General features: G+C 45.9%; 1 protein-coding gene across 1 annotated transcript in view; it reads left to right on the forward strand.

Moving 5' to 3' along the window:
• Positions 1-25875, forward strand: part of LOC115081088 (vomeronasal type-2 receptor 26-like) — a 122639-nt gene that overhangs the window by 53200 nt on the left and 43564 nt on the right. The window contains exons 3-6 of the mRNA XM_029585598.1: positions 11686-12498; positions 18772-18900; positions 19090-19326; positions 23508-23735. Of these exons, the coding sequence (XP_029441458.1) occupies positions 11686-12498; positions 18772-18900; positions 19090-19326; positions 23508-23735 (1407 nt within the window). The remainder of the gene's footprint in view (positions 1-11685; positions 12499-18771; positions 18901-19089; positions 19327-23507; positions 23736-25875) is intronic.

Below are 25875 nucleotides of genomic sequence, written 5' to 3' on the forward strand. Positions count from 1 at the left end.
CCTCTAGTGCTGCTCTGACAGAGGCAGGGTTGGAAGTGTAAACTTTCAAGCTATCCAGTTAAGTAGCACATTATCCAGCCACACAAGGCCGGATAACTTTACACTTGCTCAGAAGCAGGTCTGCAGTTATCTGGCTAACCTAGCCGAATACATACGATATTCAGCTAGGTTAGCTGGATATCTCAGGCCCTCCCTGGAACATCCCCGAAACATCCTTTTTTATCTGGCTAAATTATAGCCGGATATCATTTTATCCACCTGTCTATATTTTAGCCGGATAAGAGGCTGAATATGCCACATGTGCCATTTAGAAGGATAACTTCTCAGTTATCTATCTAAATGGATTTTAAATATGGACCTCCTGATGCATAAAACATTCAAAATGTTATAAATGTATAACGTTAATATTATGGCCGCCGGCTGCGGTGCCTGACAACCGGTGCCTGCCATTTACTGGCACGGGCCTGCCGCTCCTGGTGTGCTGGTTGCGACGGTCTGCCGTCCCCAGCGTCGCTCCTATCAGCCGTTCTGGCCGCCATAGGGCCAGGCCGCGTATCTGGCCTGCCTGCCCTTCCTGTGCTGGCTCCTTCCTCGCCGGGCCTCCCTAGAGCCGCACTCACGGCTTTCCTCTACATTTAAAGGGACCACGACAGGAAATTGTTGCGGTCCCTCCCTCCGTCTGGCTTTGTTCCATTTAAGGTAAGGTCTGCCTCTGGTTTCTTGGATCTTGGTCTGTGTTTCCTGTTTCTCCTCGGAGGTTTGCTCCTGGATTCCGCACATTCTTTGACTCTTCTGGCTTCTGACCCTTCGCCTGAAACTCGACTACGAAGATTGCTGCTTGACCCGACCTTCCACCTGGAACCAACTCTGAGTATCGCCGCCTGCCCTGACCTTTCGCCTGGAACTCAAATACAAAGACTGCCGCCCACTTCTGGTCCCAGATCGGGGTATTCCTTCCAGCTCTTCACCCGCACTCAGAGAACCCACGTAAGTCCAGCCGGCCCTAGCACCCAAGGGCTCAACCCAAGGGGAACGTGCGCTGGTAGTGGTGAAGCTCCTGCAGGGTCTCTGCTTCATCCCAGCCTCGCCTTCCGACAGTGGGGACCTGTGTGGGGTTCCTCCACAGGTGGTGCCAACTCCATCTCTGACAAGGGATCCACCTTCCAGAATCGTAAGTTAAACAGCATTATAAATTTCTCAAACAAACCACAACAATTTCAAAACAGCAGAAATATCAAATAACATCTAAAAATTAAAACTAATAAGGATTTAAAAATCTCATGCGTTCCCTACTTGGGATCTTTTGATTTCCAGTCACCCTGAGACTGTCGTGGATTGGAGGAAGTTAGGTCATAAATCTTTATCTTCTCTCTCTCTCTATAACAAACATACACACTTACACATTTATTCTCTCACACACTGTCTCTCTCATATTAATGCCCGTGCTCTCACATATATTCACTTTCTCTCACTTACACAGGTTCTTTCTCCTTCATACATGCACACACATACACAGGCTGTCTCTTTCAACATGTACACACAGACACACACACACAGATTGTCACATGCCCCTTCTATCTTATACACACACACACACACACACACACAAACAGGTTCTTACACACCACTTCTATCTTACACACTTACCCAAACACCCAATATGTTCAATTTTCACACACCTCCTCATAAACATGGCCATGCTATCATACATTCTCCCTCTCTCTCACATATACAGGTTCTCTCTCATACACACACAACCTCTCTTTCTCACACACACATTTTGTGTATATGTGTATGTGAGCCTGGGTGCTTGTATGTGTATATGTGAGATATACACGGTGTATGTGTGTGTTTGTGAGAGAGATATTTCTCTCTTCCTCACATATAAAACATGCATGCTGTCTCTTTCACTCACACACATACACCCTGCATCTCTCACATACACACTCATGCACACATGCTCTCTCTCAGACACACATGCAGTATTTATGTATATACGCTCTCACATCGGTTATCACTCTTTCACATACATACACAAACACACAGACATTCCCTCTTTCATACACACACCCATACTTTCACACATACTTGCACATACACACACAAACATGCTCTCATACACACCTGCCCTCTCACGCATACAGGCTTTCACACAATACTCACACATGCACATTGGCTCTCACTCTCTATCTCTCACACACACATAGACTCAGATCCTTTACCTCTCATTGGCCACAGTGAGATAGATTCTGACACAGACCTGCTGGACCTCATTTCTGGCTACAGTGGAATGGGCTCAGCCACATCCCCACTGGAATTTTCTTTGGGCCACAAAATTTTACATACTGTGATGAAGCAGGAGGCTTCATGAAACTACAGCAGCCTGAATAGGCAGGATCCATATGGTGGAGTAGTAGAAAGAATGGAGTTGACAACCATGAGAAAGCCTTTAGGTCAACCGATAAGACTAGGAAAAGTAGAGTTTGGTGGACTATCACAAAGTCTGAGAGAACGTACACCAGAGGATGCAGAAAAGGAAGCATAAACAGAGAAGTCAAAGGGGTACTGTTGCGACCGTCGCTGCTCGACGCCCTCACTCCGCTCTCTTTACCTCTGTGGTGACTCCCTCCGGGTCTGATGGATGGTTAGCTGCCGCGGCGTCTCCATGCGATCTCTCTCCGGCGTCCCCGGACCGGCTCGACGTTGCAGATCCACCATGTTTGACTGATGACCTAGTGCGCGCTCTGATTGAAGTACCAGCAAGGGTGCTAACCTCATGGGCATCCTCTGAGATGAAGTCATCTGCTTCCAATATTTAAAGGTTTCTAAATTCACTATCTAACTGAGTTAGCAAGGAGAGGATTCAGATCCGGTTAGGATTCCTCCAAGCTACTCTGCCTCCTCGGACTTAACTGAGGTACCCACTCCTTGGGGGCCTAGCTCTTTTCTTTACTTTCAGATTACAGATAGGAACCGGTACTCGCTCCTCGAGGGCCCAGGTTCCTGGACACTCTGAAGATTCTCTACTGCCTGGAAGATATCGCTACTACAAACAATTGTGAGTTACCATCGCTCTCTCAGAGCTTTCCCTGGAACCAGGTACTCACTCCTCGAGGGCCTAAACCTTTCCAGCTTCTGAGCCTTCTTGAGACCTTATGTGAGTTTTGTCATCTAGTTCTGTTCATGAACCTTGTCTACTCTACCTACTCACTTTCTACAGTTTCTCAACAGCTTAGCCATCCTGGATCGCGATTCCAGTACCTGCGGGACTACAGCCCTGCCGGGCATATCAGCTCACTACTGCCACCTCTGGTGGTTTCCAAAACCTGTTTAATAAAAGAACTAATGTGTGTCTGTCTCCATACTCAAGCCTAGTCGGTGGTCCCTCTCGGGGTATCCTCCCGGGGGCGTGGTCATCTGCCACCGGCCCAGGGATTCACCTACTACTATCTCAGATTCATTACAGATTGCTACTCCTTAGCAAGACGATATCTGAGACAATACAAGATCGCTAACTCCTCCTTTTTAGGAGTCAATATCATAATAGAATGTGAATGAAGAGAAGAGGCATGGGGGTAGTTTGCGGGAATTACAGCTACTACCTGGAGATTAATACCTTTATTCAATAAACATACTTACTGTCAATGCAACTCCAGCATTGCTCTATGCTTCAACGGCAAGAGGAAATGTGGAAAAAAAGGATATGCATTCACAAAAAACCAGGGAGTAGCTTGCTTGTTGCGGGGGTTACTACCCCAAATCAAATAAGTCTGATACTTCACTTCAATGCATATCCAGCATAGCTCTCTGCTTCAACGGCAGGGGGGAAAGACTGATACTTCACCTTAAGTGCATATCCAGCATAGCTCTCTGCTTCAACGGCAGGGGGGAAAGAGGAAAAGAGGATTTTTATTCAGGCAACAACCAACAAGGAATGAATTACATAGTCTGGGTAAACAAATAATTATGGGAGTAGCTTGCTTGTTACGGCAGTTACTACCCTGAATCAATTAAGCCTGATACTTCACTGGGAATACATATCCAGCACTTAAGCCTGATACTTCACTGGGAATATCCAGCTCAATGCACTGCTTCAACAGCAGGGGGAATAAAGAAAAGAAGAATTATAATTATATTCAGACAACAACTAACAAGGACTGAATGGCACAGGCTGGGTAAACAAACAAGCGTGGGAATAACTTGCTTATTGCAGCAGTTGCTACCCCTGACCAATTGAGCTGGATGCTTCACCTAGATGCAACTCCAGTGCTGCTCTCTACATCGATGGCGGGGGTGGAGGGAAACTGGAACCAGGGGGTTGCTGATGGGGGCCAAGAGTAACAGATAAATATGAGAAAAAAAAAAGTGTGAAAGCTTGCTGGGCAGACTGGATGGGCCATTTGGTCTTCTGCCGTCATTTCTATGTTTCTATATATAAGAGGGATTCAGTTTTGTAGGGAAGGGGGAGACTTTTAAGGATGGGCTCCACCTTAACCAGAGTGGAACCAGACTGCTGGCACTAACTTTTAAAAAGGAGATAGAGCAGCTTTTAAACTAGAACAAGGGGGAAAGCTGAGTCACTCAACAGTGCATGGTTTGGAGGAATGTATCCTTGAAGGATATTAATGACGCATTACAGTTAGGGCATCCCAACAGTGAAGATCCAATAATAAGAAAAGTAGTCCAAGTGCCTGTAATTAAAAACTCACCTGAGCTAAAAGATTCCAATTTATTGCTGTCAACTGAAAAGCAGAATGTTAATACAAACAAAAAACACACTTTGAAATGTTTGTATGCCAATGCCAGAAGTCTAAGAAGTAAGATGGGAGAGCTAGAGTGTATTGCAGTAAATGATGAGGCAGACATAATTGGCATCTCAGAGACCTGGTGTAAGGAAGATAACCAATGGGACAGTGCTATATCAGACTACAAATTACATTGCAATGATAGAGAGGAGCAACTTGGTGGGGGGTGGCACTTTATGTCCAGGAGGGTATTGTGTAAAACAGGATAAAGATCATTCAAGAGACTAAATGCTCAGTAGAATCTATATGGGTAGAAATCCCATGTGTGTTGAATAAAAGTATAGTGATAGGGGTATACTACCATCCACCTGGACAAAATGGTCAGATGATGATGAAATGCTAAGAGAAATCAGGGAAACTAACCAATTTGGCAGTGTAGTAATAATGGGAGATTTCAATTACCGATACACAACTTGAAATTCAAGGAGAGTCCAAATAGTTACCCACTCTAGTAAACTTTAGCAAAATCATGGGAACCACACAGAGTATTTTTGCAAAAGCCTAGGTGAAGGTGTCAGCAAGCCTGATGTTGTAAGTTTCATTAGAACCAACCGGTCTTCTAATCATTCACCTTCACAAAAAAATTATTTTTATTAATCTCATCCAAAAAATCTTTATGTAACTGATGTATTATCTCTTTTTGTCTTTTTGTTTCTTTTTGTTCATTTTTGTAAAAACTATGGGCCAGATTTTAATACCTACGCACGGGTGTAGATTTGTGCGCACAACCCGGCACATGTTAGAAAATCCGGGGTTGGCGCTCGCATGAGGGGCTGCACACTAGTGCACCTTGCGCACGCTGAGCCCTAGGGGAGCCCCGATGGCTTTCCACGTTCCCTCCCCACCTTCCTCTCCCTTTCCCTACCTAACCCACCCCCCAGCTCTACCTAAACCCCCCCCCCCAACCTTTGTTTTATAAGTTACGCCTGCCTCTGGACAGGCATAGGTTGAGCGTGCCAGCGCGCGATCCCCCGGCCTAGCGGCTATACGAAGGCCTCTGGCCACGCCCCACCCCTTTTTTCAAGCCCCGGTACATGCGAGCGTCGCCAGGCCTATGCAAAATAGGCTCGGCGCACATAACCCCCCTGCACGCTTAAATCCAACTGGATTTACGCGAGAAGGGCTTTTAAAATCTTCCCCTATATCTTTATCACCGACCCACAGAATATATGTGAACAGCAGTCTCTTTTAATGTATACTGTTGCGCTAGGAGGTGGACCCTTGGCCTGGTGCAGGATTGGTAGGCTCCCTGGTCAGACCCAGAGAGCGCCTGCCACCAAGAGGCGGAGCATAGGAGGAGACAGAGGCTAACTGGAGCTTCACCACTAGCAACCCGGCGTTCCCTCAGGTTGAGCCCTTGGTTACCTAGGCCGCCTGGTCTTAGGTGGGCCTCGCAGGATCTCCGAGATAAAGTTCAAGGGTGTGCACACCACGAACAAGGGTGCACAGTCGATGTTCAGGTTCGATAGTCTGGGAGCCAGAGAAGGCCAGAACAGAGTCTCTGAATGTAGAGCGAGGATCAAGGGCAGAGTCAAGGATAGCTTAGTCAGCCAAAGCAGGTGTCAGTACCAGTGCTCAGTCCGTGGATAGTCAGATCAGGCAAAGGTCAAGTTCCAGGCGGCATTCAGACGTGGTCAGTAGTCAGGCAGAGGTTGGTTCCAGGCAGCTTGCAGATGTGGTCAGTGCACAGGCAGAGGTCAGTTCCAGGCGACAGTCAGACGTGATCGAAGAAACAGGCAAAGGTCAAATCCAGGCGGTGATCAAACGTAATCAAGGAACAGGCAGAGGTCAGTACCGAGAAGACAGTCCGAATGGTACTACCTGGGGAGATGAAGGAACAGGAAGATACTGGAACAGGAGGACGCTGGAACAGGAGGCTGGAATGAGACACTGGAAAAAGTCACTGGAACAAGACACAGGAGCAAGGACACTGGAACGCAGGAAGGCAAACTTACTATCACTAGGTGATCGACCCAATTGCCAAGGCAAGGAAGTGATGTGAGGAACTTCCCTTTGTACAGGGATCAATCTGGGTGTGCCGCAGAGCTGGGACCCACCCTTGGCCCTTTAAGAGGCTGGTTAGTCTGCACACGAGTGCCTAGGAACGGGGCCGACGCCACGGAGGACGCTGAGCCCCTCCGTGAGGCCTGGCTGGGGCTGGGAGGTGAAGCGTCGGAGAATGCTGCCACGGAACGCCGTGGCCAAGTGGCGCTGGCGGCAGATGCGAGGGAGGCCAAACCGGAATTGGCTGGCATGGAGGAAGGGTAAGCGGACCCGGGTGCGGATCGGGCGTGAGTGAGATGCGCAACATATACTATAAAACTGGCCTACATGGCCGGTGTTTCACAATAATGCTTCATCAGGGGCATGCGAAAATCATTATCGAAAGAGTCTTTGCCTAAAAATAATATCAAAAACATACTTTCTATGTAGTAATAATTAATAGTGAAAGCAAAAAGTACTTATCTCACTACCAAGGCTAAAATCTCAAAATGGACTCGGCGTCTCAACCGTCTCTTCACAGGAACAGAGGAAATGAAGCCGACGTCCGCGTCTCATTAAATATCCAAGTCTCAAATGGTGTAAATCTTTGACGTCACTGAAATGCAAACATATATGATGAACCAGCTTCCTTAGCGCTGTTATCAAGAATGACATTTTGAAAAAAGAAGAGAAAAGAAAAGAGGATCCATAAAACCGTCAACCAAAAAGAAAAAACAATTATCCCAAAAATACATGTAAGTCCAACTCAGTGTTGAGCCCATTCGGGATGATAGTTTTTAGTCTATAAATCCACGTTGTTCAGATTTTTTTTTTTTTTTTTTTAATTTAATATTTATTAATTTTCAATATTCACTTCCAGTAAATATATATACATTGCGTAGATACATCCATCATATATTTTTATAACAAACAGACTTTTCATTTCTTACTCGGTCATACATCTAGTTTTTGTCTACTATTCCAAGAAATGTAGGGGAGTCAATTTAACATGGCGGTTTAGAAGAAACTTTTAAACATTTTATAACATATTAACCGTCGTGTGAACGTTACAGGAATTACAAATATCTTCGAAAGCTACAGGCTCTGGGGGTTACTAGGCTCTAGGAACCTCTGTAACTGGGCCGGTTCAAAGAAAATGTATTTCATGTTCAAGTGTTTAATTACACACTTGCTGGGATACCTCAGACTGAAACTGGATCCCTTAGCTACAACATCAGGCCTAAGAGCCAAAAATTTTTTACGTCTCTCTTGGGTAACACGTGATATGTCCGGATATATCCAGATTTTGCTCCCGTGGAATACTTCCTCTCTGTTTCTCATATATCTTTTCAATATGAGATCTCTATCTGAGGGAAAGGTACATTGGAGAAATAACGTCATTCTATTTTTAATTTCTGTTTCAAATGACATTTCCAATATCTGGGTCAAATTCAGTTCATTTTCTTCTTGATTTGTTTCTTTCCCTTTCTCCTTTTCTTCCTTTGATGGTATATAATATACCTTTGCAAGTTCAGGTATTCCATCAGTAGGGATCTTCAATATCTTTATCATATATTCCTTAATCATGTCATAAGCTGATATTTCTTTTATGTATGGGAAATTTAAAACCCGAAGGTTTAAATATTTAGTTTGGTTTTCCAAATTTTCCAACTTCTTCACGTTTATGTTTTCCACTCTCATGATCTCAAATTGTGACTTTTCCATTTTTCCCATACGTTGATCCATTGCTTGCAGAGTGTCCGTATGTTCCACTAAGCTTTTCTCCATTTTTAAGATCTTGGTGTTAGCCTGAAGAGTAATGTTTGTCAAATCAATTACAGCTTTCTCCAAGCCCTTTATCGCATGCCACAGAGAATCCAGCGTTATAGTCTTTGGCAACACTGCAGGAGTGTATATTCCCAAAAGAGGCCTCTGGGCGTTTTCTCCCCCTCCTGTGGCTCCCCCACTCACTATCCCCCTGATAGCGTTTTCCTCGTCAGTTTTGCTGGCTTGGGGTAAGTCACCTTGCATAGTTATTTTATTTTCAAAAGTTCCAGGCATCATTTGAAACATAGGTGTACTCACCCCTGCAAGCACAGCTTCTGACGGTACCGGGGTGGGGGGGGTATTCGGAGCGCCGGGGCTAAGGGTAACCTCTTCAGCCAACGAGTCTGATATCCGCCCCAAATCAAGGCTCGTAGCGGCTGCTTCCACCGGCGTTTTTCCTGTTGCCCTCAGCGGTGAAGAAAGTCTCGATCCGTGGTTGGCCCGCTTCTGGGTTCGGCGATGAAGTTGTAACTATCGCCTCCCGAAGCTTGGCCTTCCGTTTCGAATGCGGCATTATTTTAAAGCAGCTGATTTTTAAGAAAGAAAATCGGAGCGAGCGTCCTACACAGCCTATTCACTCGGCGGCCATCTTGGACTCCCCACGTTGTTCAGATTTTAACAGCAGTAGTTCCCGGTTGCCCCCTTGCCAATGTTCTGGTATATATATATATATAGTGGTATATATATATATATAGTGCGGTTAGTATAGCTGTGTTTAAAAAAGGATTGGATAAGTTCTTGGAGGAGAAGTCCATTACCTGCTATTAAGTTCACCTAGAGAATAGCCACTGCCATTAGCAATGGTAACATGGAATAGGCTTAGTTTTTGGGTACTTGCCAGGTTCTTATGGCTTGGATTGGCCACTGTTGGAAACAGGATGCTGGGCTTGATGGACCCTTGGTCTGACCCAGTATGGCATTTTCTTATGTTCTTATGTTCTTATATGATCAATGGCACAAAAAGAAAGGTCTTCAAACCGATGCCCAAACTGTATACAATGTGACACTAAAGGTTCGTCCACCCGAGCATGTTTAATATTAGATCGATGTTCAATCATACGGGTCTTTAAAAGACGCGTGGTCTTTCCAATGTATAAGAGATCACAAGGGCATCTAATCATGTAGATTACCATTGTCGATATACAAGAAGTAATGCATTTCAGGTAGGTCTCATAACCCGCACTTAAGATGATCGAACTTGTGACAGACATAGAGACTGAACATACTGAACAATTATTGCAGGGCTGATGGGATCCCACAATCATTTCATCTGCAGAGGAAGAACCCGAAAAACCAGAATGACCCAAGATGTTTCTCAAATTGGTGGCTCGAGAAAATGTGATTCCTGGAGGTGACTGAAAAATACGATGCATCTGTAAAACATGCCAATTCTTCAAAATAGATTTGTGGATCAAATGGGCTTCCGAAGAATAAGGGAGAATGCATGAATAATGGGGAAGCAGTCATGCTTCATTGCTGGGGGAATTTCTGTGAATGTGCCCGATGTTACAGACCTGGAGGTGCAGGATTTACATTTAGAGTCTGTCCCTTCCTGCACAGATTCCAGACTTCACCCTCATGTTCATGTAGAATTGGTTGAACGAGGCAATCAAATAATTATAATAGCAGTTTTATTAGAAGGTTGAAACTGGACAGCGTTTTTTAAATTGTGCAGCAGGCCCTGACAATGTTTCCTTATTGTTTGTTTTTTTATAGCCAATTTAAAGGCAGCGGCCACGCTGTGGAGCTCGGTGTCATGTGTGGAAATGTCACTTTGGTTCGCCCCCCCTTCATACTCACCTTGATCCCCATTGCTCTCCCCCCAATTCTGCCTAGAGACGCCACTGACTTTCTGTGACCTTAAGCGTTACTATAAGAGGATGGGGGTGCGGGGGGAGGAGGTGCACAAATGCATTGATCCCCAGGCACCGGAGAATTTCGGTACCTCTGCAATTACCAGGAAAGACCCAGCACTCCTGGTCGAGGGAGAAGGGACTCCTAATGGGGCTGGGATCTCCTGTCTCTTTCTCGGATGGTAACCAGCTGGACTTGTGGGTCAGAACGTCCTGAAATGTGAACAGAATTCAAAATGATCTCTTTCATTCTCAGTGGGCAGGAACTGATGCCAGAAATCCAAAATAACAAGAACAAAGCACTGCAAAAATGCTCCTTTCCTCTTCCCTGTCAGTAATCTGTCAGGTCACTGCTGTCCATTCTTAGTTGGGTGAGGGAAGCACCTTCCTGACCTCCCAAGATAGGGGAAAATATTCCTCCGTAGGCAGGCACAGGGTCCCAAAAAGCAAAATCCTAGCGAGAAACAAAACAGCTCTTCTCAAAACTTCTCTCAAAATCTCCTTCCCTCCTCCAGGACAATCCCTTCCATATTGTGGGGCGCTGGCACAGGGCAGAGCCTCATCCCTTGAATCTGGCTGTGAAACCTAAAACAGAGATCAGCCACCATACTACTTCTCCAACTCAGCACTGCAAAATGCAGAAACAAAAGCCACTTCCCCTGCATCAGGCCCTGGGACCCCAAACCAGGGAGAACTCCAAAACTGCAGCAGCTCAACACCAAATCCAAACCTACTGCAAACACCACTGCTCCTCATACACATCCTGCTGACTAATCCAGGCAAAGCTCTGTGAAGGTGCCTGCAGGGATCGTCTCCAAACTACTCTCCCTTACTAAAATCCTTAAGCTAGGGACCAACTGGATAGTGGAGACCTGGGGTCTCTACATGAGAAATGAAAGGAAATTAATACAAATAAAAAGATATCAAACAACCAACATGAATGAGGAAATAAACTGAGAAATAAAAGAAAGCACATTGTCTTTGCATGCACCTCCCTCACCTAACCTGAGTGGCTGTTCCACACTGGTGTACGATGCCACCTCTCACTCAGAGCTCAGCATAGCTGCCCTGCCGCTGCGTGCAAGTTGACTTTATCTCCCACTTTCAGTCTTTTACTTTTCCAGGTATAATTATGTTTTGAATACGTAATATGTGAATGAAAACATAATCTCACAATGACAAAAACTGTGAGGAATTCAATACGTTTATTTCAACAGATCAGCTACGCCTCCCAGAATCTTCTTATGAGTGACACTGTTATGTTCCCTTATTTCTACCGCACCGTTCCCAGCGAATTGTCCCTCTGCGCTGGGATACTCAAGCTACTGAAACATTTGGACTGGACCTGGGTTAGTATCATGGCATCTGATGATGAAAGCAGCACGAGGGCTGTCCAGATCCTAAAAGAAGGGATTGAGCAGAATGGAGGCTGCGTTGCAGTCACAGAAACCTTCAGTCACAACAAGGCCATAACCCTAGAGCAGATGATTAAAATGATAAACCGCATGCTGGTAACTAAAGTGTTCATTCTCTACTGTCCTTCAGAATATGTAGGGAACATATTTACATTCATAAACAGTATCATTGTACCTGGCAGGGTCTGGATCACCACAGCTGAAGTGGACATTTACTACTCCTACTTCATAAACCTCCAGGCGCTGAACCAAGCCTGGCAGCGAACAAACAACTTCCTGGCATTCACAGTGGCAAAAAAGAAAATTCCAAGTTTTTCTAAATTTATCCGTGAGGTGAATATTACCTTGTTTCCACCTGATATGACCCCCGAAGTGTGGTGGGAAATTCTATGTGACAGCCGATGCCCCAAGAGCATCCAAAGATCCTGCAGCACTAATACGACACCATACAGAGAACTGCATTGTAACAGGAAATACCTTGGGAGCAGCTATAGCGTATACAATGCGGTGTACGCCCTGGCACACGCACTGCATGACAGGGTCACTTCTGGCTCTGGAAGCAACGCTGTGTCGCAAGGAGACAGTGAGAGATTTCTGGATTTCAGGCCATGGCAGGTAACATGCTTTGTCAGTGTAATGAAATAATCAGAAATAAAGTGAGGGACATACAGTGGCAGAGTGTGAAAGGGAAGCAGGACGCAGGGCAGACCCTAGGCTTATGCAGATGTTCACAGAGCGCTCTACATCTCCACATTAGAAGGCAAGCTGAGCTCAGCAGATAAGGAAATAAGGAGAGGGGGAGAGGAGAGAAATTACTGTCTCTGTTTGCTGACAGAATTGAAAAAAAATGAAGGTGTGGTACAGAGCAGTCAGAGGGAAGCCAGAGAACAGACTCAGGCTCGACTCTGGCAAAATCTTTTATAAATCTCTTTTTTTGTAGAAAGTAACAGCCAAAGCACTTTTGCTACTCTGTGCAGTTCAAGAAACAAAATGACAGTGGGAGGAGGTGGCAGAGGGGGAGAGGTGAAGAAGTGACAGCCCACAGGAAAGCGATCTATGAGATCATGAGGCGTTCTCAAGCACTTGATGGCTACGTTCCAGTATTAATAAATTCAGACATATGGATAGGAAGTGCTGAAAGGGAAGCAGAGTTATGTATACTGAGTGCAGAAATCCAAAGGGATGGAATACACAGAGAGTTATATTTTCATGTCCACAAAGCAGGAAAGTGACGTCAGGGTGATATCTGATGATTTCCAAGTATGGAAACAGTGAGACAAGGTTATTGCCAGAGCTGGAGGGATGCTAGGGTGCATGGGAGGGGACAGAACTAGTAGAGAATAGGGAGTGAGTTTGTCATCGGACAGGCCCAGGCCCCTAGTGAGAACTCAGTGGGAGTATTGTAGAGATGTGCATGCTTGAAATTTTGTTTTATTCATTCATTTCATTTTCGTGGGGGTCAATATGCTTTAGATTGTTTCATATGTGTGAGTGTGTGTATGTGGGGGGGGCGTCCCTGGTCATTTTGCTTCATTTTGTTTGTTTCTTTTTGGTAAATAATTTACCTCTTTGTAAATAAGTGCACAATTGGATAATTATTAAATGACCCCACTGATCAAGCAAATCTCCCTCCATCCCACAATCCCAGTAACAATCCCAGGATCTAGTGACAAACCCAGTACAAAAAACGTCTAATGCCGTCCAACAACTCAGAACAAAATATTCCTGGGGCTAGGCCTCCTAAGTGAGGCTAACCATAGTCAATGTATCCCTGAGGCCTAGTGGAGAAGAGACGGTTGAGGGGGGATAGGGTAGAGACCTATAAAATCATGAGTGGAATAAAATGGATAAATGTGAACTGGTTGTTTAGTAAGTAGTAAGTTTAAAACAAATCAAAGAAAATACTTCTTCACTTAACTTACAATAAAGCTCTGTAATTCATTGCTGGAGGATGTGCTAAAGGCAATTAGCAGAACTAGGAGGAGAAGACCATAAAATGTTATTAATCAGATAGACTTGGGGAAAGAAATTACTTATCATTGGGCTTTATTTATTTAGATTTTTATATTCTGTGTTTTGCACTTTAAAGTGGATTACATTCATGCACTGAAGGCATTTCCCTAGCCCCAGAGGGCTTACAATCTAAGGGCCTCATTTTCTAAAGTATCGCAGGCCTGCAATACTTTAGGAAATGAGGGGCGGGGGGGCAGAAATGGGGGCGGGCCTGCACTAGCCGGCAGCGATCGCACCGTCGCGGTGCGATCGCTGCCAGTTTCGCACCCAATAGCGCCACCATAGGAGGTGTAGCTATTGGGAGCGAAATAGGATGCGAAAAGGGCCTTACCTTTTCGTCATCCACGGCGGCTTCGCGGAGTCGGCCCCAGTGACGCCCCGAGTCCTCCTCTTCCGGGGCCGACTCCGCCCCCATTTTGGTATCGCACATGAAAAGGGACATTTCGCGTGCGATACACTTAGAAAATAAGGCCCTAAGTTTGTACCTGAGGAAATGGAGGGTAAAGTGACTTGCCCAAGGTCACTAGGAATGACCGTGGGATTGAATGCTGGACTCTCTGGTTCATAGCTCACTGCTCTGACACTCATTAGCAGCATGCTATCTGTCTACTCTTTGGGATCTTGCCAGCTGCTTGTGACTTGGATTGGCCACTGTTGGAGATAGGATGCTGGGCTTCATGGACTCTTTGTCTGATCTAGGAGGGCAATTCTTATATTCTCACCTAGTCTGCCCATCCACCCAACCAATTTAGCTTTACAATTCCCATTACTCCCTCAGAGATCTCCTATATTTATCCAACGCTTTCTTGAATTCAAATACTGTTATTTTCTCCACCAAATGCACTGGGAGGCTGCTCCATGCATCCTCTCTTTGTAAAGAAATATTTCTTAAGATTATTCCTGAGGCCACCTCCTTTCCCTCTCATCCCATGAACCCACCTCCTAGAATAGCAGTATGAACAGCTTCCTGTCAGATACCACTTCCTCCCCACCAAAGTCGCGTTGCCCACAAAGAAGCTAAAGCAGATGGCAGGAGAGACTCTCTGCCCACCACCCCAGCACAAATATCTGTGACATGCTATCTCACACAGCCCATCAATGATATGGGTACCAATGCCCTAGCATATTGTGCAGACCTAGCCAATGAGGCTCAGCACTATCTTTGTTTCCCAACAACCAGTGTTCCCAGTGAAGTGCTCACTGCAGAAAGAGAAAAGTTCACTTTCAGGAAGTTCTGGCAGGGGCAGGTTGCTATCAGGGCAGCAGATACATGACGATGACGACGAGGAAGGGCCACATAACAAAGCAGTATGAGGGATGGGTGAGCACATGCAGGCAACTCTGGGGTTCTGGCTGCAGTTCTGGCTCCTGGCCCGTTTCTGGTCTGGGCTCTCACTCCTTCCATCTCTGCTTGTTGGGGCCTGGGCTCCCCATGAGTCACTTCTTTGCCTGAACCACTGCTGGTGGGGCCTGGGCTCTCTTTTATCCTGGGTTTCACTTCCATCTCTGCTCTTCCCAACCAAATAATTTTAGTAGCTTCTGTGTGATATCATGCGTTGGCATGCGCAGACATATCATCATATGCACCTGGAACCCCTAATATTTAAAAAAAGAGAGAGGTAGCAAACATACAATTCTGACATCATACGTACATATACGGATATAGATAAGATAGATATAGCTGCAGTATGTAGATAGATAGATATAGATAGATAAATAGAACTAGATATATAGATGTATTTTTCTTTAACTTTAACGATGTTGAGTGAGGCACTGGATGTACTTTGATAGCACAACTTAAACCAGTGGCATATGGAGATGGAGATGAGACCGACATAGGTTGAGGGCCAGGAAGGGGAAAAATGAAATTGTATTTTCATTATATAAGGAAGAGTTTTGTAAAATAATCTTCTGCAAGCCACAAGATTTCCCCTGCTCTCCGTGAAGTCAGGGATATGAAATGAAGTTCAGCATTAACCAGTTAAGTGCCTCTGATTCTCTCCCACCTCCTGAACCTCCCATGTTTTGGTGCTAAATAGAGCTGCTTGGTAACCCTACATGACAATGTGTAGCCACCCTGCAGGGGCCAATCTCCCCCTGAGGGCTCTGGGTAGCTGCATAATAGGGAAATGCATTCATTTCATTTCTCTGTGTGTGTGAATTGTGTACACACCTAAGGGTATATTAATGAGCATAAAAATGGAAACATTGGACATTACATTCAGAAAAATGCTTTTGCATGCTTAAAGTAATCAAAAAGAATACAACAGCTGAAAAAATTAAATAACACTAAAAATAAAGGGAATCAAAACAAGAAGAATACAGTTTTCTGTGCTTGCCCTGGTACTAAATATAAATAAGTTGTTTCCGTGAAAATGAGTCACTCTATTTCAGCATTTCACATTTTGGGATTTTCTCCACCACCTGAACATAAGAACATAAGAACATGTCATACTGGGTCAGACCAAGGGACCATCAAGCAGAGCATCCTATTTCCAACAGTGGCTAATACAGGCCATAAGAACCTGGCAAGTACCCAAAAACTAAGTCTATTCCATGTTACCGTTGCTAGTAATAGCAGTGACTATTTTCTAAGTCAACTTAATTAATAGCAGGTAATGGACTTCTCCAAGAACTTATCCAATCCTTTTGAAAACCCAGCTACACTAACTGCACTAACCCACATCCTCTGGCAACAAATTCCAGAGTTTAATTGTGCGTTGAGTGAAAAAGAACTTTCTCCGATTAGTTTTAAATGTGCCCCATGCTAACTTCATGGAGTGCCCCCTAGTCTTTCTATTTTTACTTTTCCTAGAAGCTTCTCATGAGGAACCTTGTCAAACACCTTCTGAAAATCTAAATACACTACATCTACCGGTTCACCTTTATCTACATGTTTATTAACTCCTTCAAAAAAATGAAGCAGATTTGTGAGCCAAGACTTGCCTTGGGTAAAGAGATGCTGACTTTGTTCCATTAAACCATGTCTTTCTATATATTCTATGATTTTGATATTTAGGACACTTTCCACTATTTTTCCTGGCACTGAAGTCGGGCTGACTGTAGTTTCCCAGATCGCCCCTGGAGCCCTTTTTAAATATTGGGGTTACATTAGCCACCCTCCAGTCTTCAGGTACAATGGATGATTTTAATGATAGATTACAAATTTTTACTAATAGGTCTGAAATTTCATTTTTTAGTCCTTCAGAACCCTGGGATGTATACCATCTGGTCCAGGTGATTTACTACTCTTCAGTTTGTCAATCAGGTCTACCACATCTTCTAGGTTCACTGTGATTTGGTTCAGTCCATCTGAATCTTTACCATGGAAACCTTCTCCGGTACGGATACCTCATCATGTTTTTTTATTTTTCTCATCTTACTTCTTTCTTTATTTTTGCAACTATGCACAGTTTCAAAATGAATGATAGTTTCCTTCTATAATCCTGTCTAAAATTTTTCAAATCTAAATTTAATAATTTTAAAAAATATATGAAAATAGGTTATGAGTGTACAGGAAAAAAAATCCTTCATTATTCATGTTCTCCTCTTTTGTTTTTCCAACTAAATTTCATTTTTTCTTTATTTTTGTATAAGCTTTAGCATGCATAAAACTATCTATCCAGTGCTAGCTTTAGTGCATAATAAAATACTAAAAAAATTTTTGAAATTAATTTCTGTACTGTTTTTCTAGAATTTTCTTTTCCAAATGACATTAGTTGAATCATCAAATGCTATGGAAGTTTTCATGTCATTTCAGAACAAAGCTGAGAATGTTAGGCGTTCCAGTCCTCGGGGAGTCGGGCCAGGTCCCCTCACCTGTGCGGACAGGAAGTCCACTCCAGTGTCCCCGCTGCTGCTGCTGTGTCCCAGTGTGGTTCACCGCTATTTTGGCTTGCTTGCGGTGCTCCTGACGCTGCTGATGCCACAGTGATCCCTGGGCCCCATAAGTGCGTGTGCGCTCACCAGGGCTAGATTTAAAAGGCCAATGGTTGGAAAGACCCCGCGGCCTGGGTTGATGATATCAGACAAGACTGTATAAATACCCTGCCTTGCCACTTCCTCCTCGCCTCGGCAACAGGTCCAGCTCCTTGTTAGTGCGTGTTGTTTGCATCCTGATCCCACGTTCCAGTGCTTCTCCTGCTCTGGATCCTGCTCCTGCACCTGCTCCAGCCCTAGTCCTGTTCCAGCTCCTGCGTCCATCCAGCTCCATCGCATTCCTGCTTCCTTGGATTTATCTTCTGGCTCTGACCCTGCTTGTCTCCTGGTTTCTGCTCATCCACAGCTTGCCCTGATCTTCAGCCTGGTCCTACGTCTCTGCTTGTTCACTGCCTGCCCAGACCTCAGCCTGGTCTCCACTTCGTGAGGCCTGCTGCCTGCCTCGACCCTTGGTACATCCAACTTGTCTTCTGCCTGCCATCTGAGAGACCCGAGCCTAAGTCTTCCCGGCCCCGACACCCTAGGGCTCAACTTGCGAGGAACATGGGCTGGTGTAGGTGAAAGTCCTGTTGGGTTCTCTCTCCCGGAACCTCATCCTGACGATGAGGACCACCAGAGACCTCTCCTTGGTGGTGTCAACCTCGTCTCGGTTTAAGGGTCCACCTTCCTTACAGTTTGCCGAGGCCATGGACCTGGCAGACCTGTCTGGCCTGCAGGCTATTCCTGGACTGGCCCAGAGGTTGCAGCAACAACACAATGCCTGTATGTGCTTTCCATAACCGTGGACTGCCTGAATACCGCCCTAATGCCCAGACTCCTCCAACTCCTATTTCGCCGTCTGCAGCACTACACCTTCTGGCACCTCCCCGCTATGTGGGAGATTCCTGGCAGTGCCGTGGTTTTTTAAACCACTGTTTTATGCATTTCTCCCACCAGCCTGCCCAGTTTGCCAGTGACAATATCAAAACAACTTTCATTCTGTCACTTCTAGATGGCAAAGCTCTGGCCTGGGCCTCCCTTTCTGGGAGCGACTCCCTGCTTCAGGATCTTCCACGCTTTGTGCAAGTATTCAAGCAAGTCTTCGACAAACCAGGATGACAGTCCACTTCAGCTTCTTAACTCCTCCACCTATGCCAAGGCTCACTTTCATTGGCGGACTATGCCATGGAATTTCGTACCTTGGCATCTGAACTCGGGTGGAGCGAGGATAGCCTCCGTAGTATTTTCTTCAAAGGGCTGTCTATCCAATTCAAGGATGAGCTGGCCACCCGAGAATTGCCTGAGGGCCTGGAGGCCTTAACTGACCTCACTGGCTGCATTGACTTGCAGCTGCAGCAACACCTGGCCCCATCCTTCTCCTGGCCTGTGGCGACTCCATCTTATGCCGAATTCAGGTCACCTCTGGGAAAGGAGCCTATGCAATTCTGCCACAGCCAAATCTCCCGAAGAGTCAGCACCGGTGCACCTTGGGTCTATGCTTGTACTTTGCAGGTAACGGTCACATGTAGGCACAGTGCCCCGACAGACCGGGAAATGCCAAAGCCTATGTGTCAGTGAGGAGATGACCCTCGGCTTCAGCAACCCTGATGCCCTATGTGCCGTTCCAGTGATGATTTGTCATGCCCATGGGGACTTTGCAACCTTCGCATTGATTGATTCTGGTTCTGGCGGAAACTTTATTATGACCGAGCTCATCCATCAACTAGGCCTGCTTACACGGCCTAGGGAGCCCCCATTGACTATCTCATCCATTCGTGGAGACCCCCTGCCCGGAAGGATCACCCGTATGATGGCCCCGGTGAAACTTCGCACTGGGATCCTTCATGAAGAGGAGCTCACCTTCCTCATCCTTGAAAAGGCAATACACCCAGTGGTTCTGGGCTTACCGTGGCTTCAGGAGCATTCCCCTCACAGTGATTGGGGACTTTACAGATAGCCGCCTAGGGCCCTAAGTGCCGCATGTCCTGTCTCCAAAGAGTGTCCCGGCTGGTTCTACCTGTGGCTACCACCTCACTGTCTCTGCCACCCCAGTATGCCGATTTTGGGGACATCTTCTCCAAAGAGAAGGTGGAGACTTTACCAGAGCACTGCCCCTTTGATTGCGCAATTGACATCCTTCCGGGCACGATTCCACCAAGGGAGCGAGTTTACGCTTTATCGTTGCCTGAAACCAAAGCCATGATGGAATACATCCAGGAAAACCTGGAAAGGGGTTTCATCCAAGCCCCCACCTCGCCGGCTGGAGCCGGTTTCTTTTTCGTCGCAAAGAAGGATGGCTCCCTGCGCCCTTGTATAGACTTTTGAGGCTTGAACGCTATCAACAAAAAGGACTGGTACCTGCTACCTCTGTTCCAGGAACTAATGGACTGTTTGCAAGGGGCTAAACTCTTTACCAAACAGGATCTCGTCTATAATCTCATCTGCATAAGACCCATAGATGAGTGGAAGACCACCTTTAATACCAGGGACGGCCACTGTGAATATCTAGTGATGCCTTTTGGCCTTTGTAATGTGCCAGCGGTCTTCCAACACTTAATGAATGAGGTATTTCATGACATGCTCTATACCAGTGTTATTGTCTACCTTGACATAAAAACATAAGAACATAAGAACATGCCATACTGGGTCAGACCAAGGGTCCATCAAGCCCAGCATCCTGTTTCCAACAGTGGCCAATCCAGGCCATAAGAACCTGGCAAATACTCAAAAACTAAGTCTATTCCATGTTACTGTTGCTAGTAATAGCGGTGGTTATTATCTAAGTCAACTTAATTAATAGCAGGTAATGGACTTCTCCTCCAAGAATTTATCCAATCCTTTTTTAAACACAGCTATACTAACTGCACTAACCACATCCTCTGGCAACAAATTCCAGAGTTTAATTGTGCGTTGAGTGAAAAAGAACTTTCTCTGATTAATTTTAAATGTGCCACATGCTAACTTCATGGAGTTCCCCCTAGTCTTTCTATTATCCGAAAGAGTAAAAAACCGATTCACATCTACCCATTCTAGACCTCTCATGATTTTAAACACCTCTATCATATCCCCCCTCAGACGTCTTTTCTCCAAGCTGAAAAGTCCTAACCTCTTTAGTCTTTCCTCATAGGAGAGCTGTTCCATTCCCTTTATCATTTTGGTAGCCCTTCTCTGTACCTTCTCCATCACAATTATATCTTTTTTGAGATGCGGCAACCAGAATTGTACACAATATTCATGGAGCAATACAGAGGCATTATGACATTTTCCATTTTATTCACCATTCCCTTTCTAATAATTCCCAACATTCTGTTCTGATGTTCTGATCTGACGATTCTGACAATGTTCTGATCTGATGATTCTGACGATGTTCTGATCTTTACCAAAGACCTTCCCTTACATGGCTGTGAGTTCAGATGTGTACTTCAACGCCTCTGGTATCACAAGCTATTTGCAAAACTGGAGAAATGTCTCCTTGAATAGGAATCTCTCCCGTTCCTGGGCTTCATTGTTTCCACTACCGGTTTCCAAATGGACCCCGAGAAGGTTGCCAGTATCTAGAACTGGCCACACCTTCGAGACTCTGACACTTCCTGGGGTTCTCCAATTTCTATCAGCAGTTCATCCCTAATTATTCTCGCATGGTAGCCCCACTCACTGCGTTAACCAAGAAGGGGGTGGACCCCAAGTACTGACCACCTGAAGCTACTGCACCTGTCAACAGACCTCATAGTTGATCTACCCCCTTCAGACGGCCACCATGTCATCTGGGTAATGGTCGACAGTTTTTCAAAGATGGTCCATTTCACTCCACTTCCTAAGCTCCCCTCGGCTCCAGAGCTCGCCAGATCCTTCATCCAGCATGTATTCCATCTCCATGGGCTCCAAAATCACATTGCCTTCGATCATGGAGTTCAATTCATGGTGAACTACTGGTGCATGCTCTGCAAGAAGTTTGGGATTCAACTTGATTTCACCACTGCCTACCATCATCAGGGCAATGGTCAAGCAGAGTGCATTAACCGCACCCTGAAGGTTCCTCTGCTCCTTTGTAAATGACAGGCAGGATGACTGTTCCACTCTTCTCCCCTGGGTAGAGTTCTCCTTCAATTCCCATACTCACACTGTGACCGTCTCCTCGCCATTCTTAATTGTCTATGGGAGAGCACCAATGCCACAGCTCCCTACCCCACTTTCAGTTCCTTCTCCAGCAGCTCAGCTCTCTGCCCAGAAGTTGCTGGCTCTCTGGACTCACACTCAAAAGGAACCTCTATGAAGCAGCGGATGAGGCTAATAGAATGGCCGACAAGCACAGGAGACCAGCGCCTCTCTTCAACCCCGAGGACCGAGTGTGGCTAAGTACTCGCCACATCTACCTACGGGTACCCTCAATGTGACTAGCTCCACAATACATTGGCCTTTTTACCAGCACCTTGGTCCAGTGACCTACCTTCTGACTCTCATCATCCATGAAGATACATAACTCATTCCAAGTGTCTCTCCTCAAACTGCTGGTACTGTCTTGGCCTCAGTGGAGACCCCCAGCACCTTAGCAGCTGGCAGCAGAGGAGGAACAAATATACCAAGTGAAGGAGATCTTAGATGTGAGATGCCGTCACAGATGATCAGAATATCTGATTGCTTGGGAGGGCTTCAACCCCGATAAAAACACCTGGGAGACAACCGCCAATATACTAAATAAGAACTTACTCTGGCACTTCCTTGCCTCCCATCTAGTTAAACCCGGACCTTCAAGGTGGGGGCCTAGAAGGAGGGGTACTGCTAGGCACCCTGGCCTTAAGGGAATTGCGCCCTGGTCCCCTCACCTGTGAGGGCAGGAAGCCCACTCCAGCATCACCCGCTGCTGCTGTGTCCCAGCGCAATTTGCTGCCATTGCGGCCTGCTCACGTTGCTCCCGACGCCAGTGTGATCTCTGAGCCCCCTAGGCTCGAGAGTGCCTGGGCTAGATTTAAAGGGCCAATGGCGGGAAAGTTCCCCGTGGCCTGGGATGATGATGTGAGGCAAGGCAGGTATAAATGCCCTGCCTTGCCAATTCCTCCTCGCCTCGGCAACAGGTGAGTGCGCATTGTCTGCATCCTGATCCTGTGTTCCTGTGATTCTCCTGTCTCCTGCTTGGATCCTGCTCTTGCTACTGCTCCAGCCCTAGTCCTGTTCCAGCTCATGCCTCCGTCCAGCTCCACTTTGTTCCTGCTTCCTTGGATTGATCTTCTGGCTCTGACCCTGCTTGTCTCCTGGTTTCTGCTCATCTTCTGTCTGCCCTGATCTTCAGCCTGGTCCTACATCTCTGCTTGTTTGCTGCCTGCCCAGACCTCGGCCTGGTATCCACTTTGTGCAGTCTGCTGCCTGCCTCGATCCTTGGTACATCTGACTTGTCTTGTTACTGCCATCTGAGAGACCCGTGCCTAAGTCCTGCCGGACATCCAAAGGTTCAACCCGCGGGGCCGTTGGCTGGTATAGGTGAAGGTCCTGTTGGTTTCTCTCTCCTGGAACTGCCTCCTGATGATGAGGACCACTAGGGACCTCCCCTTGGTGGTGGCAACAACCTTGTCTCGGCTCAAGGGTCCACCTTCCTTACAGAGTACTAAAATCAGATTTACATGATGTATGCTTTATGCTATGAGTGTAGCACTGCTGTTAGGGGAACTACTGAAAACATCTCTCTCCTTTTTTTTTAGACTCATCGTTATCTGAAGAACATCCACTTTAAGAGCAGTCTGGATGACGACATCTTTTTTGATGAAAATGGAGACCTCCCCATTGGATACTATATAATAAATATAGCCAGTCTACGCAATGGGATACAAATGTATGAGATTGTTGGAAGTTATAACCCTTATACTCCTCAGGGGAGGGATTTTACCATCGATGAGAAGGCGATTGCGTGGGATGGCAAGTTACTCCAGGTTAGATTTAAGTGACATTAGAACATGATGGAAGGAACTGTTTCCTTGTGATTAGAAATGTAGAAACCTGATGACAGAAGAAGAATGTATGGTCTATCTACTCTGTCTTCTATCCAGTTTATTGAGCCCTACAATTCCCATCTCTCCCTCAAAGATCCAACAGAAACATAGAAACTCAGCCCCAAATGCTGGTGCTTGATAAAATAACAGAGAAACAGAATTTCTAAATCTGGATGGGAAGAATAATGTAGGTAATATGTTTAAAGGAATCTGCCATGCAGGCCTCATTCTCTCCACTGATTGAGAGCCAACCTGCAGGCTGTCTATGGACCGATGCTCAGAGGCTTCCAGCTCATTCTCATCTACCACTGGTTAACATCATTTCCTACACTTAGTGCACAATATGCAATGTTTGGACTGAGTTCTTTCTACACCTGATACCATTAACCAAGTACAGAAAGCATATTCCCACTAAGAGTTCATGAGCAGTGAGTGTGCATTAATATAATCTGAACGTGGGGGGGGGGGGGGGGGGGGGAGAAGGGACTCACAAAATGGAAGGTGATAACAATCTGAGAAAATTTCCATTTATAATTTTCAAGTGCTCTAATCACCCAATGGTAAACTGTATAATCCCTGGTTATCGTGTTGTTGCAAGTGCGGAGGTGTGGTCACTTTCTCAAGAGGGATTATGAGCCCTTGGGCCACGGTGCGGCTCAGGGAGGAGCCACAAGACACACATCATGGGAGGTGAGAGTGTTTAGGCATGGGCCATAGGAATGTTGGACCAGGATCAAAATGTGGAACATCGAGGAACTGGAGCAAGGCAGGCTCAGACCTCCACTGGACCTGCACGCACCAGTGAGACCCAGCAATGCAATGCTGGTCTCAAGAGTAGCCCTCCGGCCACTCGGTAGCCCTTCAGGACCCGCCGCTTGGGAACAACGATTGCGTGAGGCCAGACGGAGGCTCATGGCAGGAGCAAGATGAGACATGGAACTCAGGAACTTGGAAGACTCAGACAAGGGTTCGAGGATCTTGGAAGACTCAGAAGAAGAGTCGATGAACTTGGAAGACTCGGACAAGGTTTCAGGATACTTGGAAGACTCAGACAACGTTTCAGGATTCAGGCACTAATACAGGGTGAGTACGAAAGTGAAGCAGACTCCAGGCGTGAAAGTGAAGACTTGGAACCGGAAACATGTCGAAGATTCAGGAGAGGACTGCACTGAAGAGCGCCCTACACAGCCACCCATAGCTGGTCGCGGATCACACTGAAGCAGAGCAAGTTCTGGCTAGAGTCTAAGGCATGGACGGAAGCAGGAACAAGGTATTCCGAAGTCTTGGAACAGGATTCAAGACTCAGGATTCAAGACTTCGGAACTCGGATTCAGGAACAGACCTCGGCATTAAAAACAAGGGCCTTCCAGAGACTTGTGCTGTAGACATGAAACATAGAAACTTAGAAACATAGAAATGACGACAGAAGAAGCCCAAACGGCCCATCCAGTCTTCCCAGCAAGCTTTCACACTTATTTTTTTTTCTCATACTTATCTATTACTCTTGGCCCTTATTAGTAACTTTTTGGTTCTATTTACCTTCCACCCCCGCCATTGATGTAGAGAGCAGTGCTGGAGCTGCATCTAAGTGAAGTATCTACCTTAATTGGTTAGGGCTAGTAACCGCTGCAATATGCAAGCTACTCCCACGCTTATTTGTTTATCCAGCCTATGCAATTCAGTCCTTGTTGGATGATGTCTGAATATGAATCCTCTTTTCTTCATTCCCCCCTGCCGTTGAAGCAGTAAGCTGTGCTGGATATGTATTCCAAGTGAAGTATCAGGCTTAATTGATTAGGGGTAGTAACAGCTGTAACAAGCAAGTTACACCCACGCTTATTTGTTTACCCAGACTATGTAATTCAGTCCTTGTTGGTTGTTGTCTGAATATACATCCTCTTTTCTTCATTCCCCCTACTGTTGAAGCAGAGAGTTATGCTGGATATGCATTGCAAGTGAAGTATCAGGCATATTTGGTTTGGGGTAGTAACCGCCGCAACAAGCAAGCTACTACCCTGATTATTTGTGAATGCAAATCCTTTTTTCCACATTTCCTCTTGCCATTGAAGCATAGAGCAAT

This window comes from Rhinatrema bivittatum, chromosome 19 (assembly GCF_901001135.1).
Source record: "Rhinatrema bivittatum chromosome 19, aRhiBiv1.1, whole genome shotgun sequence".
Taxonomy (NCBI): domain Eukaryota; kingdom Metazoa; phylum Chordata; class Amphibia; order Gymnophiona; family Rhinatrematidae; genus Rhinatrema; species Rhinatrema bivittatum.